Below are 25159 nucleotides of genomic sequence, written 5' to 3'. Positions count from 1 at the left end.
TAAGACAACTCTTTTAAGCTAAACGTACATCAGAGATGCCAATACATGAACACATCTCTAACTACTTGATGCATCTATTGGAAAGAAATTTTATTTAAAGAAATTAAAATATTGTGTTAAAGGTCATACGCATTTGTTCCACACAAGATTTTCCCCAATCAGCCACTACAGAAGTCGAGCAAACGCCCCAGGTGGTGTGTTCTCACCTGATACATTGGAGTTTAAAATAGAAAAACATAAAGGCATGCACAGACACCTCACACTTATTTTTAAAATATATATATATAAAAAAAAATAAAAAATAAAAAAAAAACAGTTCTGCTGAACTCCCACCAAATCAGACATGCAGGTAACCCCCACTCTCTCCACTTTCCTGTTGTTAAATAAGCTTTGGTTTTATTCTTGCTGCTTCCGCCATCACTAGCACAGGTTTTGCCGTGTTTGAGGTCCATGATTCATTTCACAGTAATATCGTCAAACTTAAAAGAAACACAGAACACTCGAGATATGCATGGTCGCTTTGGATACTGTACAAAAGACATGACGTTGTGTCTAAGAATAGCACCCGAGAGCAAGTTCACTTAACCCCCACGACTGTGTGTTTGAATGTTAAAGACGGTGTTTCACAAGTGATCTCGAAACTGCTGGTGTTTGCCGCATACACTTACATCTGATACGTCCCTTTCACGGATGAGTCATTTTTTTAACTTCATTATACTGTGACTTAGGGACCATACACTACTGTGGAAAAGTCTTGACTCCCTCATTTCTCATTTTGTCTTGAATCGTGCTCCAGCCTTCCTGAAGGACTTTTTTTTTGGCTCATTTTCAGTCAAGTCCCTGTACCTGAGCCGTTTGATAGATAGTTTTTTTTTTTTATTTGTTAAGCCACACAGAGACCTACAGTATGAATCATTCGAGCATAGAAAGCATCTAACTTTAAGGCATGAACCAGTGAGAAACAGGTGCAGATGATGACAGATGATCAGGCCAATGATTAGTATACTAGTGACGCTGGATACTGAGGGGATGGAACAGACGAGAGGGGAAATAAGGTTGCTGCTCAGGTTGTTACATAAAATTTTTAAACGACAAAAAGACAAAGCATGCTCATCAAAATCTGCTCATAATCCGGAACATACCAGCTCATCAGTCAAACACGCTGAAGGTCGCGTCATGGCTCGGGCTTACATGGCTGCTTCTGGAAGAGACTCTCTAATCTTTATTGAAGATGATGTAATTCATAATGGTGGCAGCAGAATGAATTCAGACGTCTACAGAAAGATTGTCTGCTAATTCACAGAGATACGCATTCAATCTAATAGGGAGGAGCAATTAGAAAATGACCCAAAACACGCAGCCAACACAACACAGGGAAGAAAAAAAGTGAAAGGGTTTAGACTGGACGAGTGAATCCCCAGACCGGCCATTTGTACCTGCTGAAAACAAACAACAAATGAAAGAAGCTGCGGGACAAGCTTGGAGAAGAATAACAAAAGAAGCATGTAACAGTTTGGTGACGTCATTGGTTTTTCAGCTTGATGTAGTTATAGTGCACATGAGGATTATTCAAAAACCCCAACTGTTTTCTACTGACTAGCTTCGCCCATAAAGGTTGAGGCTATGAGGGATGGGAATCACCAGTCAACACTGATATGATAATATTACGATACCCAGGTGCTGATTCGAAAAATATTGCATAATATTAGGTATCACAATTTTATAAATATCTCAATTCCATATGACATTTTTCATGATTTGTTCACAATTTGTCATAACTCGACAGTTTGTAACCTCTTCAACACCTTCACAATTGAACTAAACGTAAGTAAGTAAAGTAAATGTAATCCATTCCTTATAACGGAAGTTTTCTCACTTAACAACCAAGAGTAGCATTTAAACAATACAAAAAGAAATTTTACTCCTACTACACGGGATGCCAATGAGTGAATAGTTAAGAGTGCTAACTGTAGGATTATAAAGGAAGCGACAACATTTTATCGCCTCGAATGCCTCTGAAGTCTTGAGCACGTGTTGATCAGTTCTAAGCGCAGCGCGGACAGCTTTCAGTGAGAGGCTTCTAACGCGCGTGTTTGAGACTTATTAGCGCTCGGGTTATTATGAGACTCGTGTAAATGTGTGTAGTGAGTGGGTTTCAGACTAATTTACTCGCAGAGTTAGAGTATGGAGAAAATGGCTGATCGGAGGCTTTTGATAATGTTACGACATAAGAATGTGTTTCTGTTGCACCACTTGGTAGAAAATGAGTCATGTCACTGACTAATCGTCAAGTGCATCTCTATTATTAATGTAATAAATCATTTGAAAATCGTTTTTGGAGTCAATGTGGTAATTCATGTCCCGACACAAAAATAATAAATAAAAAAAATTGCGATTCATAATAGATTTTCCACCGCATCATTTATAGCTAATGTACGTTTCTGGACGATGTAGCTCAGACGTTACCTGTTCTACAATTTCATACTTCCATCAATAAAAGCCAGCACGACACCAAATGGTTCACAGGTAGGGTTGGATACTTGGCGCCAATATGGCACCGCTACCCATATAAGCAGTACAAGTCAGAACCGAATCAGAACGCAGATTTCACTGCCAGTGTCACTTAAACCCCCCAACGACTGACTCAAATATCTGTCCTCTAATTCTTTAAGATAGGAAAGAAAATGATAAAATGTATGTGAATGACATTCGTGTCGTTTTCAAATTGTGATTTAAAACTTAGTAAAAGGGCAACTGGGGAATTGAGACCATCTGCATGAGCGAAGCCGTGAATGCAAAATGCCTAAAGCTAAACGTTCTAAAGCGTGGCTGTATTTCACTACAAAGGATTCCAACATAGTGACATGCAACAAATGTCTTTGCGTGTAAATCGGGAAACACATTAAACCTAGAAAAACATTTAAGGACACATGGGATGAAGTTAAAAGCAAAGACATTTGCTGTGTTTAACAGAAAAGTCAGGAGAGGTGCCATGCTTTGCCGGATAAAACAAATATGTTCACATTTCTGCAAAAAAATTGCTTAAGCTGGTTTGTAGAAAACTACTTTGCTGTTATTGATGATAAATTATTGTAGTTGGGTTAGGTAGATGTACAGGTAGTCCCCGACTTACAAACAAGTTCTGTTCTGGGAGCATGTTCGTAAATCAGATTTGTTCTTATGTCCAAAAAAGTGAGTCTTATACGCCTTTGACACAAATATACAATATAAAGCAATACAAATCCACTTGATTAAATCTCTGTCCCCTTTCCCCACACTGTTATCTACATGTGGCCAAAAACCACGAGGAAATATGTAAATGTAGTGTTATCTCTGCGCCTTTAAATCTTGTGGGGAAATCACACATTTTGTCAGCTGCTTTCCATTGTATTGGACTGTAAACTCTGTTCGGAGAATTTTCAAAAATGAGGATTATTCACCAACAGGACAGCCATTTTCTATCATTCTGCTTCTGGTCTGATTCATTGAAACCGGTGAGGCCGACTCATTTCTCCCGCATCCCCACAATATACTGAACTTTAGACATTTTATACATTCACTTACACAATAAAATATTGTATATTATTGTAAATATTGGCATCTGGTGCACTTTCATGATTTGATCACAGCTACGAATGTTTGTAGGACCATGGTCCGTTCATATCTGTGAAAATTTGTAACTCGAATGCTTATAAGTCAGGGACTACATATACATTAGTTGTGATTTGTATTTACTTATATTTTGTGAATACTTTAAATATATGTTTTGTTTTTTTTTAATAATAAGCCATTCTTTATGTTATCCATTTTTTACGTTCTTTACGTTATTATTTTTTTAAGTATCGGCTTATGCACTGTTGAGGAAACATTGTAAAAGCATCATTTTGACACCAGTATTGTAAAAAAATCCAAACAATATCCAACCCTTTTGTGACAGCCAGGTATTTCGCTTTAACCAAAACATAGCGAGTTGTAGTTACACAAATCTACACAACCACTATTGACCGAATACCCTTATACAATGAAAAACATCATAAGCCTAAGTTCAAAAGCACACGCCAAAATAGACGACACACACTTGCACCAGATCTTCAAAAGAATGTGCGTATGAGCCATGAGAAACCATTCGAGCAAGACCGGCGTTATCAGTGATGTCAGTAAATAGTGACACTCCCATTCAGGGAGCGCCGTAAACCGTGTTCCAGGGTAATTACTCAATGCAACAATGCCTAGCGAAGTGAGAAAGAATGAACTCACTTCAGGATTGCATGGTGATCTGTTTGGCAGCGATGAGGAAATAGACAAAGCCATTTTGTTAGAGCAAATTCCAGTGCAAACTGTGCAACACTACAGGACTGAACAGAGCCCAGCCAGGTTCTCTGTTACAGCACACTACTGTGTATGCAAGTATATACATACACACACACACACACACCACGGATACCACAAGAAAGCCCTTTCCCTGTGACAGCACTGAGACACAAACCAACAAAGATTAAGGTTCAGAAGCCACAGGCAACGTCTCATTCAGTTCACCCAGCAAGAGCCTGTGCACAAGTACAGACAAGAGCTTGGAATCAGATAATGGTTTAAGCTGCTTTCACACACTGTATTGGTTTACTCAACTGCAGGGCATGTTTTAGATGTAATCCTACGGGATGAAATGCTTATTTAAAAAAAAAAAAAAAAAAAAAGGCACTTCCGTCTGCATGTTTTGATCATCCCAGTGGAGTGGTGTAAAAAAAATAGTCTTGCTAATGAGTGAATATAATGATGGCTCTATAATTCACTCATTTTTGTCTCATATACCTTACAGCACAGTGAAATGATTTTTTTCTTTTTTTTTGCATATCCCAGAGTTAGGAATCTGGGGTCAGAGTGCAGCATCAGCCAGGATACAGCACCCCTGGAGCAGATAGGGTTAAAGGTCTTTGCTCAAAGGCTCAACAGTGGCAACTTGGTGGTGTTGGGACTTAAACCCCCACCCTTCCGTTCAGTAGCCAACAGCCTTAACCGATTGATCCATAGAATAAGAAGAAATTTACATATTATATTTTAACAACTTAAAGCCTAGTCTAGTAAACCCGGGTTCTTAGACCTAGTACTTGCTAGAACTGGTAAGAACATCGTCATTGGAGATTGATCATTATGAAAAGCGATTCTTTGGTGGGCTGATTCATGTTTCGCCACATTGATTCCAAAATTGATTTTTTAAAATGATTTATTACATTTATAATACAGATGCACTGGTCAATCAGCCTGTGACAGTTTTTCAGCTTGATCAGCCATGACCGATCAGCCTTGGACATACTCGATGCTCACCGAGCGCACGAGCATCCGAATGGTGCAACAGAAACACATTTTTTTGACGTCAAATTATCAACAGTCATACCCCTAAAAGAACCTCCGATCGAACTCTGCGAAGTGAATTAGTCTCAAACCCACTCATTACACACGCTTACGCCAGTCTCAAAACACCACGTGCGCCAATTAGTCCCAAAGAACATGCGTTAGAAGCGTCTAACGTGACATGTACTGTGTTTGTACAAAACAAGAAGGCTGTGTGGACAGAGTGTTAAGGTGTACGCTTTGCTCAGGGCTGACTGTCTCCCAAATCACTGCCATGTCTAACTGATGAGGCGATTAACCGAGTTGCCTTCTGGCTCTCGGATTGGCTCATGTTTCAGAGCTGTGGCCACCTCACCAATCATACGGCGCTTCTACATTAAGTACGATTGATTTGTAGCACGCCCAGGGATGATTGATCGCTGGCCAGCATTTACATTGTTTTTGCTCTCCGTTCTCGGGTCCGCTGGTAAAGGTGGTCTCGAGAATGACACAGTGTACCCGGGCACAGATCGAATCAGGCATGGAACCCAATCTTCCTTGAAAACGGAAGTAGATCACTTTGTTTAGACTCTGTATTTCTTCTTGTGTTTAATAGAGGCTCACAAACCAAATAGGAGCATACTGCCTTGCTCCAGGGCCCCAACAGGAACAACCTGGTTAAGGTGATTGCGAGATTTGAACCTGGGACATTCCGAACCCTAGTCCAATGCCTTAAGCACTGATCTACCCCGACCCTGATCTAATCAATACAACACGTCTCAAAAGGTTATCTCCCTGTTTCGTGATGGAGGTTCTCCCGTTTTATACAGATCTCATCTCAGCCCTGTCACTACCTTCGTCCCCTGATTAAAGACAATGAGATTGACCTGAATTCCACTTTTATTCCTATCAGACAGAACACCGAGACACAACATTGCCACACTGAACCGGCTGTGTGAACGAGTCTTGTTCTTCCACCATACTATCTTAAATACGTGGTGGATGAAAATGGTATAATTTTGAGCTCCTAATTCCAAAATTAGATGAGTAACAGTGTGTTCCTCTTTTATTCCATATCAATTCTGGAAATTTTTATTTTATTAAATTTTTTTTTTTAAATAAGGCCAGAGTCAACTGCATTAGACCAGATAATCAGGCTACCGCAACCCATTCCACCAACGTCATGCTGTTACGCAATAAACCAAGCCACAAGCTTAATCTCTAATTCTGCTGCCAGCCACATGGACAGTTTTTTTAATCCAAGCTTTTGCAAGTGAGTTTAGAGAAGACTTTTTCCTCCAAGACGGGCAATTTATATTGTCTGTCATTCTGGTATCACAGCTGCCCTCAACATCTAACTACTGTGGAAAAAACTGAATCCTACTTTTCACGGTACTCTTCCTGCTATAAAAAAGATTTGCATCGCACCGGACCCATCGGCTTAGACGGAGGAGCCGCTTTGAGAACGATGTGTTTGTAAATAGACAGACAGACAGGCCGCGACTGCAAGGCTTCTGATGTAACTCTGTAAATTAAACTGCCATTCTCCCAGCACTGCAAAAATCGCCATGGCATTCTGCCGCTACTGCCAATCAGAGCCAAGAAAGTGGTGGTGGCGGCGGTGGGGGGGACTTCCTTCCGAGTCCATTCATACCACAAAAGCCACCTGCTGTGCCTGTCAAAAGCTAGAGCGATGGGTTCAAGGGAGGAAGGAGGAACATGAGAGAAAGATAAGAGAAAGTTGAAGTTTCATTTTAAAAGGAAGGACGGAAAGGTTGGGTATTTCGTTACATAACCTTTCTATAGTAAACAGATGTGTACGTGCATGTGTGTGCGTGTGAGGAGTAAAGGGAACTGAATTCGGCTGCTCGAACAAAATGAGCATCAACTTTTCCTGCATGGAGTATGCTAGTATGGAAGTTTTTCTTACACAGTGCTCAGGACAGGAACATTAAATCTAAAAAACAAAAAAGAATCTTAAAAAATACCTTTGGCATTTACAGTGTTGCGGATAAGTGCAGAAATAAAGCAGTAGTAGTGTACGGGATGATGCAACGTATTTGTCTAGACAAAGAAGCGATGTGGAATGTTACAACTTTTACACTTATTCACAAACCTTTTTTGTTTTTACATTGTAGTTAATTGCTTTGTTTGGTTGTAACACCACTGCTTCATTCTAAAAAAATTTAATAAAAATAAAAGATAACTAAAGTTTTACTACTATATTTACTATATGTATATATGTTCATGTGGCTGTGTATGAATGTATATGTCTGTTTGTCAAGCACTAATTTAACACAGCTTTAAAAGTTTTATACCATGTAATGTAATAACGTAAGACAAGTACGTGAATATACACATATGTACATACATGCACAGACACTAATGTCTATGTGTGTATATCGCCCTTTTATCCAGCACCTATTTAAAAATTCCTAAACTTTTTCCAGAACAACAGATCTTTTAAAAGCAACCACTACGGATCCTTCCAGGTCTACTCCTTAACAACTCCAGCACATGAAGATTAGAGATAAAGCTCATTATGAACTTGTGAAGGTTCAAGGGCATTAAGGTTCAAGTTTAAAAAGAAATGCCCCAGGAAGACTAGGGGGAAAAAAAAAAAAAAAAAAAAAACACACACAGAAAGCAGGGTGGCTGAAATCCGAGCCTTGGGAAGTCCTTTGTGTTTGTTCTTCACCTGTCTGTTGCTTGTAACTCATTTGACTTGGAGTTGTACTTTCACACGTGTTTACTGAAGATGTCCTTTAACTGGAACGCCACCTGGGTCTTTTCTTTTTTTTTTTTCCTTCTTCTTTCCAAAGAAGTGGCCTAGTTTCTGAGACCGAATGGAAAGAGAGGCTGCGGTGGAGCTGCCAGAGTTTGGCTGCACTGAGAGACATGGAGGAGAGTTACTGCAGGGCTTACACAAACTAACCTGCTGGATAACAGGCAGGGATAAGTAAGTGTGTGTGTGTGTGTGTGTGTGTGTGTGTGTGTGTGTGTGTGTGTGTGTGTGTAATGTATGAAATTTCTGGTACTGGTCAGCATAAATGTTCCAAATTTGACCCTTGACTGGAAAATACAGTACACTCAGGCCTGAGGTGTGTGTGTGTGTGTGTGTGTGTGTGTGTGTGTGTGTGTGTGAGACAATAAAATACTATCAGTGAAGTGTTATCACAAGGCCTGTGCTTCACCAGGCCTAATGTTTGCACGGAAATTAAGAAGTCAGGCATGAACTTACTTTCACTCACACACACACACACACACACAAAGAAATTTCATTCACCCTGTTACAACAAAAACAACCCCACTTTTTCCCCTCCCCATCCATTTCCCATGATCTCCCTCGACATACAGTGCAACAAAATAACTCGAAAGAAATGACGACTTAACCAACACACACTCCAGTATTTCATACATACACCAGCCAGTCCGCCAGTAGACACGTCTCTTACCTTCACGCAAACGTGTCTTCTTTTATTCTCATGCGTCTCTTCTGACTCGCGCGGACACTTCAAACACTGAAAAGTGCAACAAAATTGCTACAGAAGAACGAGGCCGGTCCGCCGCGCCGCTGTGTCCATGCTCCACATAACAACCGCGAAACCGCCGGCTCTCCGCACTGCCCCTTATTGTTGGTGATCAGATCCGTTATATAAATCCGGTCGCGTCACTAACAGAAGAAGAGGAATGGAGACCAAACACTGGGAAAGAGGGAAGAGAAGAAGAAGAAGATGGGGGGGGAAAAAACTAGACTTTAAACCGGAACCGGTAGAGATTGCATGGCTATGCTAGCATGACAAAAAGGCAGCCTGAGGAATTGGGAATGCTTCCCACAACCGGACGCCTCCTTTCCTTTTCTTGTTTTTTTTTTTTTTCCTGCCTGCTTGATTTAACTTGCACCAATGGCTGTAGGCCAAACGGCTCCCTGCCCCCTGTATAAGTGCACTACGTCGCCTGTGAAATAATGCCTTCTGGACCCCGCCGCTGTAGCGCACTTTATACTCCAGACGGAAGGATTTGGGATCGGGCCAACACATCCCACAATATGGCCGCCTCGGGAATCTCTTCCGGGGAGAATAAACTGTCGAGCGGAAAGCAGATATCATTAGTCAGCGAATTTGTAAAAGTGCAAATATCGCCGTTTCTTCGCTTTAGTGAACCGAATGGAAATTATAACCTCGACAACTTTTCTTTTCTTTCTTTTTTTGTTTTGAAATGAGGCGTTTGCTGCCCCCTGCCTGTGGGTGACAATAAATCAAATCTTGTCTTTCCTGGTTTTAATCCTCACTATGCTGGGACATGGGATGCTTCTCCTGAATAACTTACACACTTTTTAAACATGATGGATATTTTTATGGTGTTGTTTACTGATATAATAATAAAACAAATCTAGCAGTGTTATTAATGAGGCAGGACAGTGTGGCGTAGTGGTTACAGTAGCACTGTCGCCTTGCACCTCCAGGGTCCGGGTTCGATTCCCGCCTGTCAGTCTGTGTGCATGGAGTTTGCATGTTCTCACCTGTGCTGGTGAATTTCCTCACTTCGGTTTCCTCGCACCATCCTAAAACATGCAGCATAGGTTAATTGCTGTTCCCAAATTGCCCATGGTGTGTGTGAGAGAGAGAGAGACCTGCGGAGAGTGGATTGGCACCCTCTCCAGGATGTACCCCATCTTGATCACTAAGTCTCCTGGGATAGGCTCCAGACCCCTTGTATACAGTATAAAGTTGTATAGACGATGAGTGAGGTTTACTACTGGTATTGAAAACTAACACTATATTGAAACAATAGTCTATATTTGTGTTTGCTTTTGATATATACTGTAAATTATATTTATATATTTAAAATAAAGTGCATTATAATATACCAATTCAGTATAATAGACAAAGGTTTTTTAGTAACTGTCGCAGTCAAATAATTAAAAGCACTGTACTAAAGTTTAGTTCAATTCAATTTTATATGTATAGCGCTTTTAACAATTGTCGCAAAGCAGCTTTACACAATCAAAAGAAATTATGGAAGTTTGTATGAATTGTGAATGTGTATGAATCAAAATTATTAGATAATCCCTGATAAGCAAGCCGAGGCCAACGGTGGCAAGAAAAAAACTCCCTGGTGGCAATAGGAAGAAACCTTGAGAAGAACCAGACTCAACTGTCCTCATTTGAGTGATAATGGGAAAAATATTATCACAGATAAAGTGATGTTTTGACAGTAACAATGGATATGTGACTTAGTGATATTCTGGTGGCAAGAGTGCAATATTAGAAGCCTTGAAAGGATGCTTTCTAGCTGAAAACTGATTCCTAGCCTGGCTGTCCTGGACCAGATGTTCATCTGATGTGATTTTTGTAAGACTTTGCCATTGACATATAAGTCAAGTCAAAGTCAACTTTATTGTCAATTCTACTACGTGTACAGTGCTTACATATAGAGAATTGAAATTGCGTTACTCTCTGTCCCTTTACAACAACACTAAGTACAGAAAAAATACAATTAAATAACACAAACTAGGACTAACACAGTGGTATTGCTTTTTAGATCACTAGATTATTGCTAGTGATGAAATCTGTTGTTCCACCAAGCCTGGATTAAGACCAGACATGGTTCTTGGGCTAATAAGACTCAAAGTTCACTCTTCATTACTGGACTGACATGACTTGAGTTCAAAAGTGCACATTGGAGCCCTGGCATTACCGCACTGGCTCAATTTGTGTTTGCCAATTTTAAGTTAAGTTATTATTAGATTTATAAAGCTATTATTAGATTTGTTAATTGTTGGTCATGTAGAAAATGAATAAAAAGTTCTTACTTTCTCTTCCTCCCCAGCTAACCAAGATGATCCTTACATGATTGGGCCCCAGGGCTTAAGCTGTCCATGCTGCCATTCTATATGCTGACACAACCAGTCAGGATGGTAGATCAATAGAGCTTGGTGAGGTGTCCTTAGGACACATCCCTCAGGGAGTGGGCGGGTTGTAATTACTTTTTCTGGTTCGATTGTATAAAATGCCATTACAACAAACAACATTCTTAGTTCTATCTTTTTTCTCCAGATGTTTGAGAGCACAGTACAGCAGAAGGGCAATGGCATCATCTGTTGATCTGTTGAAATAAAGTCGAGGGGGGGGGGGGGGGGGCATTAGAAGTGCACAGATACAGTATAAGATTTAGCTGGCTGGTTAAAGAATTTCAAATTAGCAAAGGTCAACACAAAGGGGCAGTAATCATTCTAGCAGGAGACAGAAGGTTTCTTGGGAATTGGGATGATGATGGTGCTCTTTAAGCATAAGAGGTTCTCTGACAGGCTTAGGGAAATGTTAAAGATGTCAGAGTTGTTTGTAATCTAGCAGCTACAGGAACACAGTACATTTCAGGCATTTGCAAATAGTTTTCCCCAATTTTAAGTTTTGAAATAAAACCTTCTTTGTATGATGCTGCTGCCTTTACAGCTAGGCATAATGACGTAGACACACGCTGAGAACACTCACAACTTCATAGACTGTGAAATGGCTAGAGACTGCTTAGAGACTTCTTAGAGGCTGCTGTCTTGCATTTCTAACAGGAGCAGATCCAAACATTTCTCTCATGTTGCTAAATAAAACCCCAGTTGTGTCATCTCTGTCATGATTTCTGCATGTTGGCAGATTCATGTACTCGATTTTGCCAGCTGGGACTACTTGGACAAGGATGTGAAATCAATGTAAATGCAACACGTTTTAGTTCAATTTATGTTAACACCTTAAACTCTCAGGACCTTTCATTCTTTACTTTTCATAATTCTTACTTTTTATTTTTACTATAATCACTGAATCATTCATAGCACTTATTGAATATTGTGCTTTAAAAGTACATTTAAAAGAAAATAACAATTGAAACTTTAAGGGTTCAGTAATATATGCAAAATAGCACCGTCTATTAAATAATTATATATTTTTATTTATTCTGACAAATTTCTGTGTATGTTCACTAGCATTAGGCTAAAAAAAAAGTGGTGTAGCATAATATACAGAAAAGAAAATATCATTTAATAAATATCACATTTTTGTCTTATATATTTGTATAAAATGCATCATGAGTCACTATAGTTTTGGTGACAGTGACATGAACATGAAAATGGATCATGTTTTCCTTGGGACCTTTGAACAAAAGAATTTTTTTTTTTTGATGGAAATTACATTAATAATCATTAATTCATACATACATCATCATTCGTTCATCCTGTTTACAGGGTCACAGGGCACAAGGCAGGGTACACCATGGACAGGGTTCTATTTCTTTACAGGGAACACACATACACACACTGTATGCGGGCAATTTGGGAACACAAATTAGCCTAATCTGCAAGTCTTTGGACTGTGGGAGAAAACCAGAGCACCTGGAGGAAACCCACCAAGCAGGAGAACATGCAAACAGACTCAAAGTGGGAATCAAACCCTTAACTCTCAGGGTGCAAGGGAACAGTTTTAACCACTACACCACCGTGCCACCATGGTATAAAACATTTAGACTTTTAGATTTTACTGTCTGAAATGACTTAGTAATGACAGATAAACACTGTATGCCCAACAAAGGTTTTAAGCCTCTGAGTCACTAACACAACTACATTAGTGTAGTGCTATTATTAATATAATTGTCGCACAAAAAAGCTGATCAGACATCTGAGGAATGGACAAAACAGTTTACAAAGAAGTTTACTGGTTTTCATCACCAAAAAAAAAACTTACATTTCAAATATTAATCAAATTTATCAGCAATATTCTTTGTAACAGCCATATTTTTGTGGTGTTATAAAATCCCAGTGGGATAAAAGTCAATGGCTGCACAACGATTAATGCTGAAATGAACTTGACACAGGAATACGTTTTTACATTTTGTGTAGTTTATGCAAAATTTTGTTAAACTACCATGTCTTTTACAGTTTCATCACTGTGATATGTTTCAGTCTGTTATATATTAATCATGTTTTTTGTTTTTCATTTAATTACAGATAGCTACATCAGACCATCAGCACATCATCACCAGCAGTAAAGTATCCTGCTGCTCCATGGACAGAAGTGTAACAAATATTGTGATTCACTTACCTTTAGCACAACCTGCTGGTCAATTGTTTATTAATAATAATGTGCACTAATATACCATTATAATACTAAAATTGCTAAGATATTGCTGATATTTTAGAAACAAAATTTGTATTTGTGTATGGCTCTATTTGTTATCTCATAACATTGTAGTTCTAGCGTTTGTACATGGGATTGAATAGGTATTAATTCCACTGGGCATTATTGTCATTTTGTCATGTGACAACCTGCAAGTGAAATAAATCTAGTTATCTGTCTTTTGGTAGATGTCTCGTCCAGGCAAAAAGTATGCCGAAAGTGCCGAAAGTATTTGCTCGTCTGCCTTGACATGCATATTAACTTAAGTAACATCCAATTCTTAATCTATATCTTGAGTGAGGTTGTTTTTCAGTCATCTGACTTGGCCCCTTACTTCCAGTGAAAGCAACTCTTGATGCTTCAGCACACTAAAAAGATTTTAGACAATTTCAAGCTCCCAACTAAGTGGGAACAGTTTGAGCCCCTACCTGTTCCAACATGACTGCGCACCAGTGCACAAAGCAAGGTCCATAAAGACACGGATAAGTGAGTTTGGTGTGCAACCTGATAGAACACCTTTGGGATGAATTAGAGCTGAGACTGAAAGCCAGGCCTTCTCATCCAACAAATGTGCTTCTGGAAAAAATTTGAAACTCAAAAATTCCCATAAACACATTCCTAAACCTTGTGGAAAGCCTTCCCAGAAGAGTTAAATCTGTTAGAGCAGCAAAGGGGGCGGGGCCAACATTATATTAATGCCTACAGATTAAGTATTAGATGTTACTCAAGTTCATATGCATGTAGAAGCTGGCCAAGCAAATACTTTTTTTTTGCAATATAGTGTGTGTGTGTGTGTGCATACTAAATTACATATTTAGTGTTTGGAATATTTTTTCACAACTAAATGCTGAATAATAGTTTTCCAGAACTTTTAGTCAGACTTGTTTTGATAGCTTATCTTCATGATAATTTTTGGTTAGATATGTTGTTTCCTAACCAACAGGTTAAGACTGTAATAGGGATGTGGCAATAACTCCCAGCTGAGCTCTTGTAATATGCAAGTGGTGCAGTTTAGTTGTGGTGTCCTGCAAAAACAGAAAGCCTTTGGTAATCAAACAAGGACATTTTTTTCCTGGAAGCATTCCACTCAAGGAACGGAATGGGAAAGACTCTAGTGGGCTCAGAGATACCACCGGCGTGATCATCATTTATGGACAAACATTAACTTTTTTTTTATGTTTCCACCATTTAAATGTTTTACTGAGGCTAAGAGGCTCATCACTGTTCAGTACAGTGCTTATAAGTTTCACGCTAAATTACTTAATTACGTCTATACTGCTTTATCGTATATTGAGGGTCGCTGGGCTCTGGATCCAAAAGGAGAACAAAAATTAGAAAGTTAAATGTCTACTTATGGTATTCAGGACACACTTCAAGTACATCAAGTAAAAAACTCATAATCTACAGAACCAGTTTGGGCACAAGTTTGGATTTTTTTTTTACATTTTTGAACAATACTGGGGATCTGAAGAATGTGAAATGGAATAATTTTGTTAAGTAACAACAACAACAACAACAGTCAGTTGTTGGACGGATAAGTGGTTCTACTTAAACACTTAACCAAAACTGACTGAAAACTGAAAACTCTAGACTAAATATTTAAGTGTTCATAATTAAGATTGATTATGATCAATGGACCCTATACATTGCTATATGTTGTGATAACAACACAAAACAGGCGTGTTCTGTAAATACAGTGGTCGAAATAATTTTAGATCTTCTAAAAATTGATTCTCAGATTCCTATTGAGGTTATATTTGCAATTCCTTATATTACACCACATTCCTTATTTAAACCTGTTCTACTTATTTAAAGCCTACTCCAAAAGAATCCTTATTTACATATAACTCTGCGTAACATATTTTAGTCACAGTATACATAACGTCAGCAATTACATTTGCAGTACAAAATCCTTAACCTAGGTTCATATGTGGGCTGAAACCATGAGCGTGACTCATCCTGACTCATTTTTCATACCCCTCCCCTTGCTTTTCCCCCAACATTCCTGAAGAAAACCGAAGAACACAACCCTTAACTAAAAACGGGGAAAAGGGGTAACCATTGAATGAGTATTTCAAATAGTCCTGATCAAGATTTTCTTATGCAGCAGATTTCAATGTGGTGTGTATTTATCAGTACTAATGTTATTTGCATGAAAAAAAAATTGATGACAGTTTACTTAAAGCTACAAGAGTCTATTTTAAAGCTGTATTATAATAATAGAATGCACAGGTTAATAGAACAGAGAGACTTCATTAGATATTTGTTAAATTATATAAACTATTGAAACCCCAAAAAAACCTAACTCGGACTATAGGTTATGATTCCATTTATTTTATAAGTGTATTTTAGTGTTAAACTACTTCACTTTCTATCTTATTTTTCTTCTTTGTCTTTTGGCTGTTCCTATCAGGTGTCACCACAGCAAATCATCTGCCTCAATTTAACCCTTTCCTCTGCATCCTCTCCTCTCACACCAATAAACTTTATGTCCTCTCTCACTATATCTATAAATCTTCTCTTTAGTCTTCCTATAGACCTCCTGCCTGGAAGTTCCAACCTCAGCATCGTTCTATCAATATACAGTATTTACAATCTCTCCTCTGAACATGTCCAAACCACCACAATCTGCCAAGTCACTAAGTCCCTCTGATGGACTCATTTTTGATCACATCCATCCTTGTCACTCCCCCAAAAAAACTCAAAATCTTAATCTCTGCTACCTCCAGATATGCCTCCTGTCTTTTCTTCAGTGGCACTGTCTCTAAGCCATAAAGCATCGCTGTCTCGAAACCTTTGCTTCACTTTTAATCACGACATTTTAATGTGTCGCAAAATTTATTGCATTGGTTAAAAACAAAAGATGGACAAAATTCCACTTGTATCATTTATTAATCCACAGATTCTAGAGAATCGCTCTGTCCTGAACATTTTAGTATTTTCCCTGCTTTGACACATCCCCTCAACTCAGTAAGGGTCTGTTAATTAATTGTTAATTAGGGGCTTTGGCAGCAGCATGAATGCTAAAATGTGCAGAACAGGGATAATCTTCATGATCGGGGTTGGGATACTTTGCTTTTAGCCATTCATTGATAATATAACTACAGTGAGCCGTAGCCTGACCTGAGACCGCACGATGGCGCTCTTGAACCAATTAAATGAGCCACAACATATATACACTTCACACACACACACACACACACACACACAAACCCTGACGATGCAGCACACTGCTGTTCACGCTCTAGCAAAATCACGCACGGCAGGCGGGATGAGTTGCTTTTAACGTCACACTACGTCACGTTCAACGAGACGTCGATATGAATTATTGAATTATTGTTATAGGATCTCATGATCCATTTGTCGGGGCAGTAAAACGGATTAGGTTAAGGGATTTATTGAAAATATAGATCCACATGCTAAATACGGAGTGCTGCGTGCAAAAAAAAAAAAAAAATTAAAGCGCTGTTTAAAGTTGCTGGATGATGTTAAATCAGCATTGTAGGGCTACAGACTACAGTTTGCAGTTGTAGTGCGGCCTGCTTACATTTAATGATATTATTCCTGTGAGAAAAAAGTAGCCTACATAAAATTGGTTTATAAACATGCACAATAGTTATTAAACATTAACGAGAAACTATGCGGGTTTGAGGACAATTTGTTTTAAGTATCTGATGGGGAAAACTTTTAGGGGTTTTCTCCAATTAAGGAACCATTGTGGTTCTATGTAAAAACCCATACAACAGAGTGTGTTCGTTATCTAAATAAAAAAATAAGAAGCCTTAATAAAGCAGTAGACAATTAAACATCATAACCATGACATGACAACGTGAAAAAAATGAGCGTCGGTGTTTCGTTCAAGCGTCAGCACCACAGCAGTGGACAGCTCCCTGCGTCTGCTCTTGTTTAAACTGAAGTTGTTGTTGTTTTTTAAATGTTTTTTTAATGTCCATCCTTTATATATATATATATATATATATATATATATATATATATATATATATATATCACGACTTAATCAAATAAATTATAATATATGCATAAGATAAAAGGCTTAAAAAGATTCATAAAGAAATAAAGAAATGAGGAATATAAAGAAATAAAGAAATAAGGATGTTTAAGCAATGTTGTCACCTTCCGGAATGATGCCATTCTAGTCTCCTGTAGAATAACAAGGGGGGAGGGGGGGATTATCAATTTGTCTCATTTCTTAATAAAAATTGAGTTTTAAAAAGAAAAGTTCTGTTTGAGGCGTGTCAGAGTAACTTCACTGTCGATGAGGAAGAAATGACACAGTTATATTCCGGGAGGAAGGGGCTGATGACGTCTGAGGCATACTTAATGGGACTTATTGAAAAAAGGGCAAGAGTCTCCATTCATGGATAAAAATCAGAGGGATCTGGAGGGGGGGTGAAAGTTGAGCAAAAAAGGACATGTGAACGAACGAACGAACGAACGAACGAAGAGGCCGTGCACGACGAATCTCACCGACAATTCTTTTTTGTTCGCAGAAGGCTATTATTTTTTTTTCGTTTGTTTGTTTTTAGAAGCGGCTTATTGTATAAAAGTCAAAGGCGGCTTATCAGGACGAGCCCATCAGCAATCGGCGGTGGCGCTTCAGAGAAGAGGTGCCGAGAGAAAGATTACCTCGTCTCTCTTTCTCTCCCTCTCTTCTTCTCTCCCTCTGTCTCTCTTTCACTCACACATAGACACACACACACACGCTCCGCAGCCGCACCCGAAGCGCGTCCCGCAGCCTTGCTCTCTGTCCAACCTGCCGTAGGTACGTGACCGTTTTGCCTGTTTAGTTTCAGCTTAAAGCCACAAAATCGTGCACTGAAGGAACTTAAACTCCAGGATTCTTTTTTTTTTCTTCTTCTTTTTCTGGTTTCTAAATTATTACTACCTGTTTTGTCGAAGGACTTTGTTTTGCTTCACGTGAAGGCTTTTCTTAAACTTTCCAAACCCGACCGGATTTTTTTTAGAGAGAGAATTATAAAAACGCCATGTGGAATTTGTAGGACGTATCAGGACATAAGTTTATTGCGTTATTAGAGAGCGTGGAAATTGGCGATAGAGCGCTGCGAAAAGACAAAACAAATACCTAACGAGCACGTTTATAAGGCGTGTTACAGTGTTAGTAATTTAACTTTCTCCGCGTTCCCTTTACAGCATGGCCAAATCTAGTAGAGCTACTTTGGCTCTGCTCATCTACGGGATCTTAATGCGCTACAGCGCCCAATGCACACCCATCGGAATGGGCTTCCCCAATATGAGGTAGGTCCGAACAATCCAATGCTTTTTCTTTCTTTCTTTTTCTTTTTTTTTTTTTTTACCATTCTCCTTTTATTGTTTATCCTCACATCTTGGCAGCGGGTTAAAGAGGAACGTGTTCACCCCAATGTTATCATTATATATATGATAGAGCTTTTGTTGAGAGGAAGTAACAAATAATCGCGTTTTATTTTGAAGCATTTAATATTAAAATGTATAATCATGCAAAATCTTTTTTGCATTAACATTTCGTCGATATTCATAAAAAGATTTGCTTTATATGGGGAGCAGAATGCTAAACGCTAAATTAAATCTGATGAAATTTTTTAAAAGCATTTTCTCCGGGAGTGCTTTGGCTAGGTTTGAGGCAGTATATTTCTATGGGGACGTGCCTATATGAAAATGAGAATGGGTCGGGAATGACGATCGAGTGGCGTCACGTTGCAAACACGAGCAGTAAACGAATAGAAAGCTGCTGTGCCTGGAAGCCTCAGGAATCAGTGTGAACTCGTTAATGTGCATCAGCCTGACTTTCATTCTAGCGCAATGTAATGCTCAGGCTGCAAGCAGCAAGACCTACACTACCGTTGCATTAAAACGCGCCTGTAAAGAAATATACTTTTCACAAGTATATTATATTATATTATATTATATTATATTATATTATATTATATTGTTGTTCTATATATAGTCGCAAAATGTGGCTTCTTTTTATGGCCATAAATAGGTATCTGTAACGAAATGAGCTTTTAATGTGAAAGAAATGCAAAAAAAAAAAAAAAAAAGTAGGTGGTCCTAATAACGGCATGTTCATAGACCATAGAGATACTTTGTATCGTTCAGATGCATTATCCTTTTGTTGTAGCTGTTATTCTGGTAATTTCGTTTTGTACAAAAATATTAACAAGCAAAACGATATATATCGTTTTGCTTGTATATATATATATATATATATATATATATATATATATATATATATATATATATATATATATATATATATATATAATTCGTTTTGCTTGCAATATCTTGTTGAAGAAAAATATAGTGCTATTTTAAATTAAATCTCATTTTCTTCCTTGATATTTCGGACTGTAGGCTAGAAAACGACGTGTTCGGGGACGAGGGAAACTCGTTAAGTGAGCTGTCCTACGAGCCGGACACGATGAGCGCGCGCAGTGCTCCAGCCCTCCCTGAAGACGCATACACACTGTACTACCCGCCCGAGAGAAGGTGAGCAACACACACACACACGCACACACACAAACCTAACACTAAACACGCCCAAAATATTACACATTCATATCATATATGTGATCTCATTCATATTGTTCATTATTTATTTTTATAATTACTTTTTTTATGCGCTTGTGCTTTGGTTCTTTGTGACAAAGGTGGTAATGTAGATGCATAAAAATAGATGCAGACAGAGAGACAGACAGAGAGACAGACAGACGACTAGGAGACAGCTCGAGCAATCAAAGGAAGATGACAGACAGCAGTGTGTGCTTTTCTGTCTGAGCTACTTTTTTTTGCTCGTTTCACCGCTGACTGGCGTTAAAGCAACCCGAAACTCTTAAACGGAACCTTTTTTTGCTTTAGTGTTTGTTGTTTCTGCTTATACCCGTGTCTGTGTGTGTGTGTGTGTGTGTGTTTGGCGTTTTACCTCAGAGCCGAAACGCATGCAGACGGATTGTTAGATAGAGCCTTGAGGGACATCCTGGTTCAGTTATCAGCCCGAAAATATCTGCATTCTCTGACGGCAGTTCGCGTAGGGTAAGGGCATTTCATTTTGAGCGCTCACCTGCCGTCATCTTTTCTCCCCATTGTTTGTTTGTTGATTTTTTTCCCTTTCTCTTTGTTTTGGACCATCCCTTCCTATTTTTTTTTCTTCGTTGCAGTGATTTTGTCTTATTTGTCTTAGTTTCCCCCCTTTTTTTTCTTTCCTCTGCTCTCCACACCCGTGTGTCTTTGTCTTTGAACTAGCTCGGGTGTGACACTTGGGGTGGGCTAGTGATTTTGTGAGTAGAATAAATGAACAAGAACAGAAAGTTAATACACAGCGTACCGACGGTGCGAACTGTTGATCCTCGAGCGCATTTTATTAATCTGCAATGCAGCCTGCAGCCAATAATAATAATAATAATAATAATAATAATAATAATAATAATAAAAGCATTAACAGTACATTTCTTGGACAGGCATATAATTTTAAAAAAAGATGTCTTTACCTAAGCTCTTCTTTCGTTGACATTTTATCGAAATATGTCGACATGTATCGAATTTCATGAAATTTATATATATATATATATATATATATATATGTCCGCCACACACCTGCACTGAAACCTGTTAGCTTGCTGACATTTTTTTTTTACTTGTCTCCGCAGTGAGGAAGAAGAGGATGAAGAGGACTCGGAGCCACTGTCGAAGCGCCACTCGGACGGCATTTTCACGGACAGCTACAGCCGCTACCGGAAACAAATGGCCGTAAAAAAATACCTTGCAGCAGTGCTGGGAAGAAGGTACAGACAGAGGTTTAGAAACAAAGGACGCCGCTTTGCTTATTTGTAGCGGATAGGAAGAAAAGGAAAGAAAGAAAAAAACGCGAGAGAGAGAGAGAGAGAGAGAGAGAGAAATAGAGCAACTGCCCTCCCTTGTGTCCATTCAATCATACAGTCAGAAGTCTGGTATCTAACTTAACACTGAGCAGTCAGTCGGTGGATCTCGCCTGTGTTCTTTTAAACATGTATTTTATGTACGAAGTCAAGCCATTAAAAATATTTTAGTAAGAACATGTTTTTATTTTGTCCATTTTCTTTTTTGTACAAGAGCACTTGAAACCGCACAGTTCTACTTTGTGGACCAATCGTTCAGTTGAATGTATATAGCTTAATATGTTGAAAACGAAAAAAAAATAGGAAAATATATATATACATGACACACACATACACATATATATATATACATATATGACAAATGTGCACCTTGAACGTTATGCGCTTGATATCTTTTTTCGAATTCATCATATGCAGAAAAATAAATAGATTTAAAAAAAAAAGACAATCAAAGTTCTGAATGTTATACTTTATTTTTGTAATGGAAAAAAAATGAAGAAAGTATAGAGCTTTTATTTTGTGCAAAGTTGGCCCTGGGATGTAAGTGACCATGAGGCTGACTCTGTATAAAAAAATATATGAAAAACATATAAAAAAAAAAAGAAAGAGAAAAAAAAAGCACAGGCTGTAATGATCCTATGGAGGGGCCAGGAAGTGATACACACTGGCCAACATGAGTCCCTCATTACACAACTACATATGTGTATGTGTTTTAGACCTGCAAGTCTACCTGTCAGACTAAATGCAACATTTATTGTTTTTTTATTTATTGTTTTTGAGTTTTAAGAGTGCCTGAAAATGAAAAACTGAATGACACTGGGCATTTTAACATCAGTGCTGTCTAATTAATTTTGTACTTGCTTGCTTTTTAAATCTCAAAACAACCATTGCATCTTCCCTGAACCTACGTGCATGATCTGTGTACAATCCTTTGTGCATCGTTTGTAATACAGACCCTGTTGTGTTCCACATGCTTGAGAATGGCTGTTTTTTATTTATTTTTATTTTTATTCAATATATTTTTGTTGTATTCAGTTAGACATGATTTCCTACACATGATTAAACATGTTCATGCAACCTACTGTAGAGTTCTTCAGGGTGAATGGAAAAGAATGGTGTCCCTGTCCACCCCCTTCCTTAAAAAAAAAAAAAAAATTCAAGTGCATGCTGTGATGGCCTTTTAAAAAGTGTTATAGTTATAGCATGTCATTTAAAAAAAAATCAGTTTTAGGCATGTTCGCAGTGACCCTAGTCATGGTTTTACGTCATTTTTATCCTTGTATAAATCGGATTTGTTTCTAATGTTGTATGCTGATGTAGAAGTTGTGTATGTGTTGGGGAAAAAATAGAGATGTGTACTCAATTACTGACATTAATTCTTATTTGGAAAAAAAAATTGTTAAAAAAAAGTCAATTTAACTTCAGAGTGTCCAGTGTATAGATATAATAGTACACTTGCCTGCTTACCTTATGGACTCCAAATCAGTATTACTGCATTGCAGCCAATATGTCTTGCTATTACTTCTGATAATTCATTAACCTCTACATTATCAATGCGCATACGCCATTAGTGTTATGCATCTCTACAAAGAAAGTGGAAAGATATAAGAGGTGTGATGCATGGACAGAGGATCAAGAAACCAAAGCATCCAGGGACGTGGCTAGATGTACAGATAAAAGTTATGGCATAAGTCTAAGTTAAATATTATGCAGCACTTAAATATAGGAATATCCTCGATCCCTTAAAATCCCAATCCCTTTTAAATTTTGTTGTATATATATTTTCCTTATATAAACTACAGTTAAATGGGTTATTTAATATCATTTTGGCCTTATTTTCCCACTAATTCAACAGTTAGCCTGTTGTTTCCAGTCACGAAATCAACGCCCCTGCAATTCGGCGTCAGTTCCTAGGATTTACATGAGTGTAAATGTTTTTATGAAAGCATTATGTGTGAATGTGTGTGAGTGTGTTGCAAGAGTGTGAGCATGTACAATATGAACCTGACAGTGGTATGTGACAGACAGCATGGCTTCTGGCTTTGGTGCCTTGCTACAACGTATGAAAAAAAAAATCGCCACTTGATATGGATGGCAATTTTTAGTGGCCCTATAATGCTGCAGACTATTAGCTTACATTTCACTAATCATCTTTTCTTTTTTTTTTCTTTTCAAATTTGGCTGGGCCGATATCTAATTCCATCGAAAAAGCATGGTCAGCGTTACATTGTGATCCAATTTATTATTGAACTGATGTAAATGGCAAAAGTATTAACTGTCACTAGGCTGTTATGAGTTCAATGAATGTGTTGTTGTGGCAAAGTAAAGTGTTCCTGTTTCATTGTTCTCAGTAAACTAACTCATCATATCCCAAGCTTATGTAGAGGGCCATGAAGCCTAGCTTAATTTTGTGTTGTTTCTTGTCGCATCGCTTGAGGGTTATTTGTCAGCTAGCAAAGAGCCTGATGGAGTGCAGCCCACAGCCCAGCCTCTTGTGTACATTTCTAAGAGCGCCAAAAGCCTTAATGTGAAAGTTTTATCTATATCTGAAAATATTATGTGTGAGAAGTGAATATTAGCAAATGTGAAGTCGAGATATAAACCCGTAACTCCTTAGGGGGTGACGTTTTTAAATGTTGAAAAGTGTTGTAAGATTTGTATGAATAAATTTTTGTAAACAACACACTTTCTAATCCATGTCTAATCTTTCTAAACAAACACTAAAGAACAGTCTTAGATTAGATATGAACAATAAATTTCAAGCCCAGGTGTTAGTTTGTCATTTGATAAAATAAAAAAAGAAATAAAAATAAAAAAAGCCCTAGGCCACTAATTTTTTCATTGACTCCAATTAGTGGCATGGTGATGTAGGCTCAGGGTTGGCCCAACCCACAAAGAGTGTGTGATAGTGATCCAGTAACATGTACAAGTTGTACAACATACAGCTATGTCAGCCTGCCCTGTGGTACTTGCATACAAAAAGAAACACACATAAAATGATAGGTTCATACAAAGAAGATAAGAGAGAGAGAGAGAGAGAGATGCACATACTTAATTACATGCATTTATAAACACTCATTACCTTCAGAGGCTTATCTTGAACTAAGAACTAACACAAACAGAAAAACAATCTTACAACTATAATACTTGACAATCTAAAATAATGAGCTTATATTTGGAGAACTTGATACGAACTAATCATGGGGCTCAAATACCGTGCACACACATATGGGTGTAGTTATTAAAAGTAATCAGGCATTACAATGAAGAAATAATGAACAACACGAGAACAGCTATAATGAAGGAGTAAAGGGGTTCAATATCATTTCAAAAAGCTTTGATTTTGAAAAGCAATTCCCCTCCGTATCTGAAAAAGGCTAACACGGAATTAAACAGAGAAGGTAAGTGAAATGAATACAGCATTGCAGTTCAGGGCTTGGGAGTGATTACACGAGCACTAAAAACAACACTGAACAGTATGAACATGTGCAGCAGATGTTCTATGGGTTCTGTCCTGCAAGCTGGCATTTGTCACCAAGTCACAGCGTGTTCCTGACTCACTTGCCATGCCAAGACATGCTGTCAGTCCAGGAGGTTAAGAAAGACCTCTTGAATGCCCAGCCCGCTGCATACGCGGTAAATGAACCTGAATTAACCTTATTATAACCTTGTTCCAATCCTAGCACTTATACCAGTACCAGTACCAGGACCAGTACCAGTATCTGACCTTACCAAAATATTCTCTCTTACACTTCCATTTCTTCTCACTCTATCACT

The 25159-nt window shown here is 38.3% G+C and overlaps 2 protein-coding genes across 3 annotated transcripts in view; one reads left to right on the top strand and one right to left on the bottom strand.

Moving 5' to 3' along the window:
• The window catches only part of yes1 (YES proto-oncogene 1, Src family tyrosine kinase), a 56590-nt gene extending 47219 nt beyond the window's left edge, over positions 1-9371 (bottom strand). The window contains exon 1 of the mRNA XM_053492876.1: positions 8784-9371. The gene's annotated coding sequence lies outside the window, so the exon portion shown is untranslated. The remainder of the gene's footprint in view (positions 1-8783) is intronic.
• Positions 9372-17900: 8529 nt separating this feature from the next.
• adcyap1b (adenylate cyclase activating polypeptide 1b) lies at positions 17901-21561 on the top strand. 2 transcript variants are annotated; one of them, XM_053501765.1, is made up of 5 exons: positions 17901-18273; positions 18663-18767; positions 19863-19997; positions 20436-20540; positions 21155-21561. In XM_053501765.1, exons 2-5 carry the CDS (start codon positions 18664-18666, stop codon positions 21336-21338), a joined length of 528 nt encoding a protein of 175 aa, XP_053357740.1. In that variant the 5' UTR covers positions 17901-18273; position 18663; the 3' UTR covers positions 21339-21561. The 2 variants fall into 2 exon arrangements, with proteins under 2 accessions (XP_053357740.1, XP_053357823.1); XM_053501848.1 differs by lacking the exon at positions 20436-20540.
• The last annotated feature ends 3598 nt before the right edge of the window (positions 21562-25159 follow it).

The sequence above is a fragment of the Clarias gariepinus genome, chromosome 1, assembly GCF_024256425.1.
Source record: "Clarias gariepinus isolate MV-2021 ecotype Netherlands chromosome 1, CGAR_prim_01v2, whole genome shotgun sequence".
NCBI classification, from domain to species: Eukaryota; Metazoa; Chordata; class Actinopteri; order Siluriformes; family Clariidae; genus Clarias; species Clarias gariepinus.
This window is presented reverse-complemented; position numbering and strand designations above follow the sequence as displayed.

Coding starts and splice junctions, on each gene's coding strand:
- adcyap1b (XM_053501765.1), top strand. CDS start 18,664: ATGGCCAAATCTAGTAGAGCTACTTTGGCTCTGCTCATCTACGGGATC. Junction 18,768..19,862: donor ATGGGCTTCCCCAATATGAG/GTAGGTCCGAAC, acceptor TTCGGACTGTAG/GCTAGAAAACGACGTGTTCG. Junction 20,541..21,154: donor CTGACGGCAGTTCGCGTAGG/GTAAGGGCATTT, acceptor TTGTCTCCGCAG/TGAGGAAGAAGAGGATGAAG.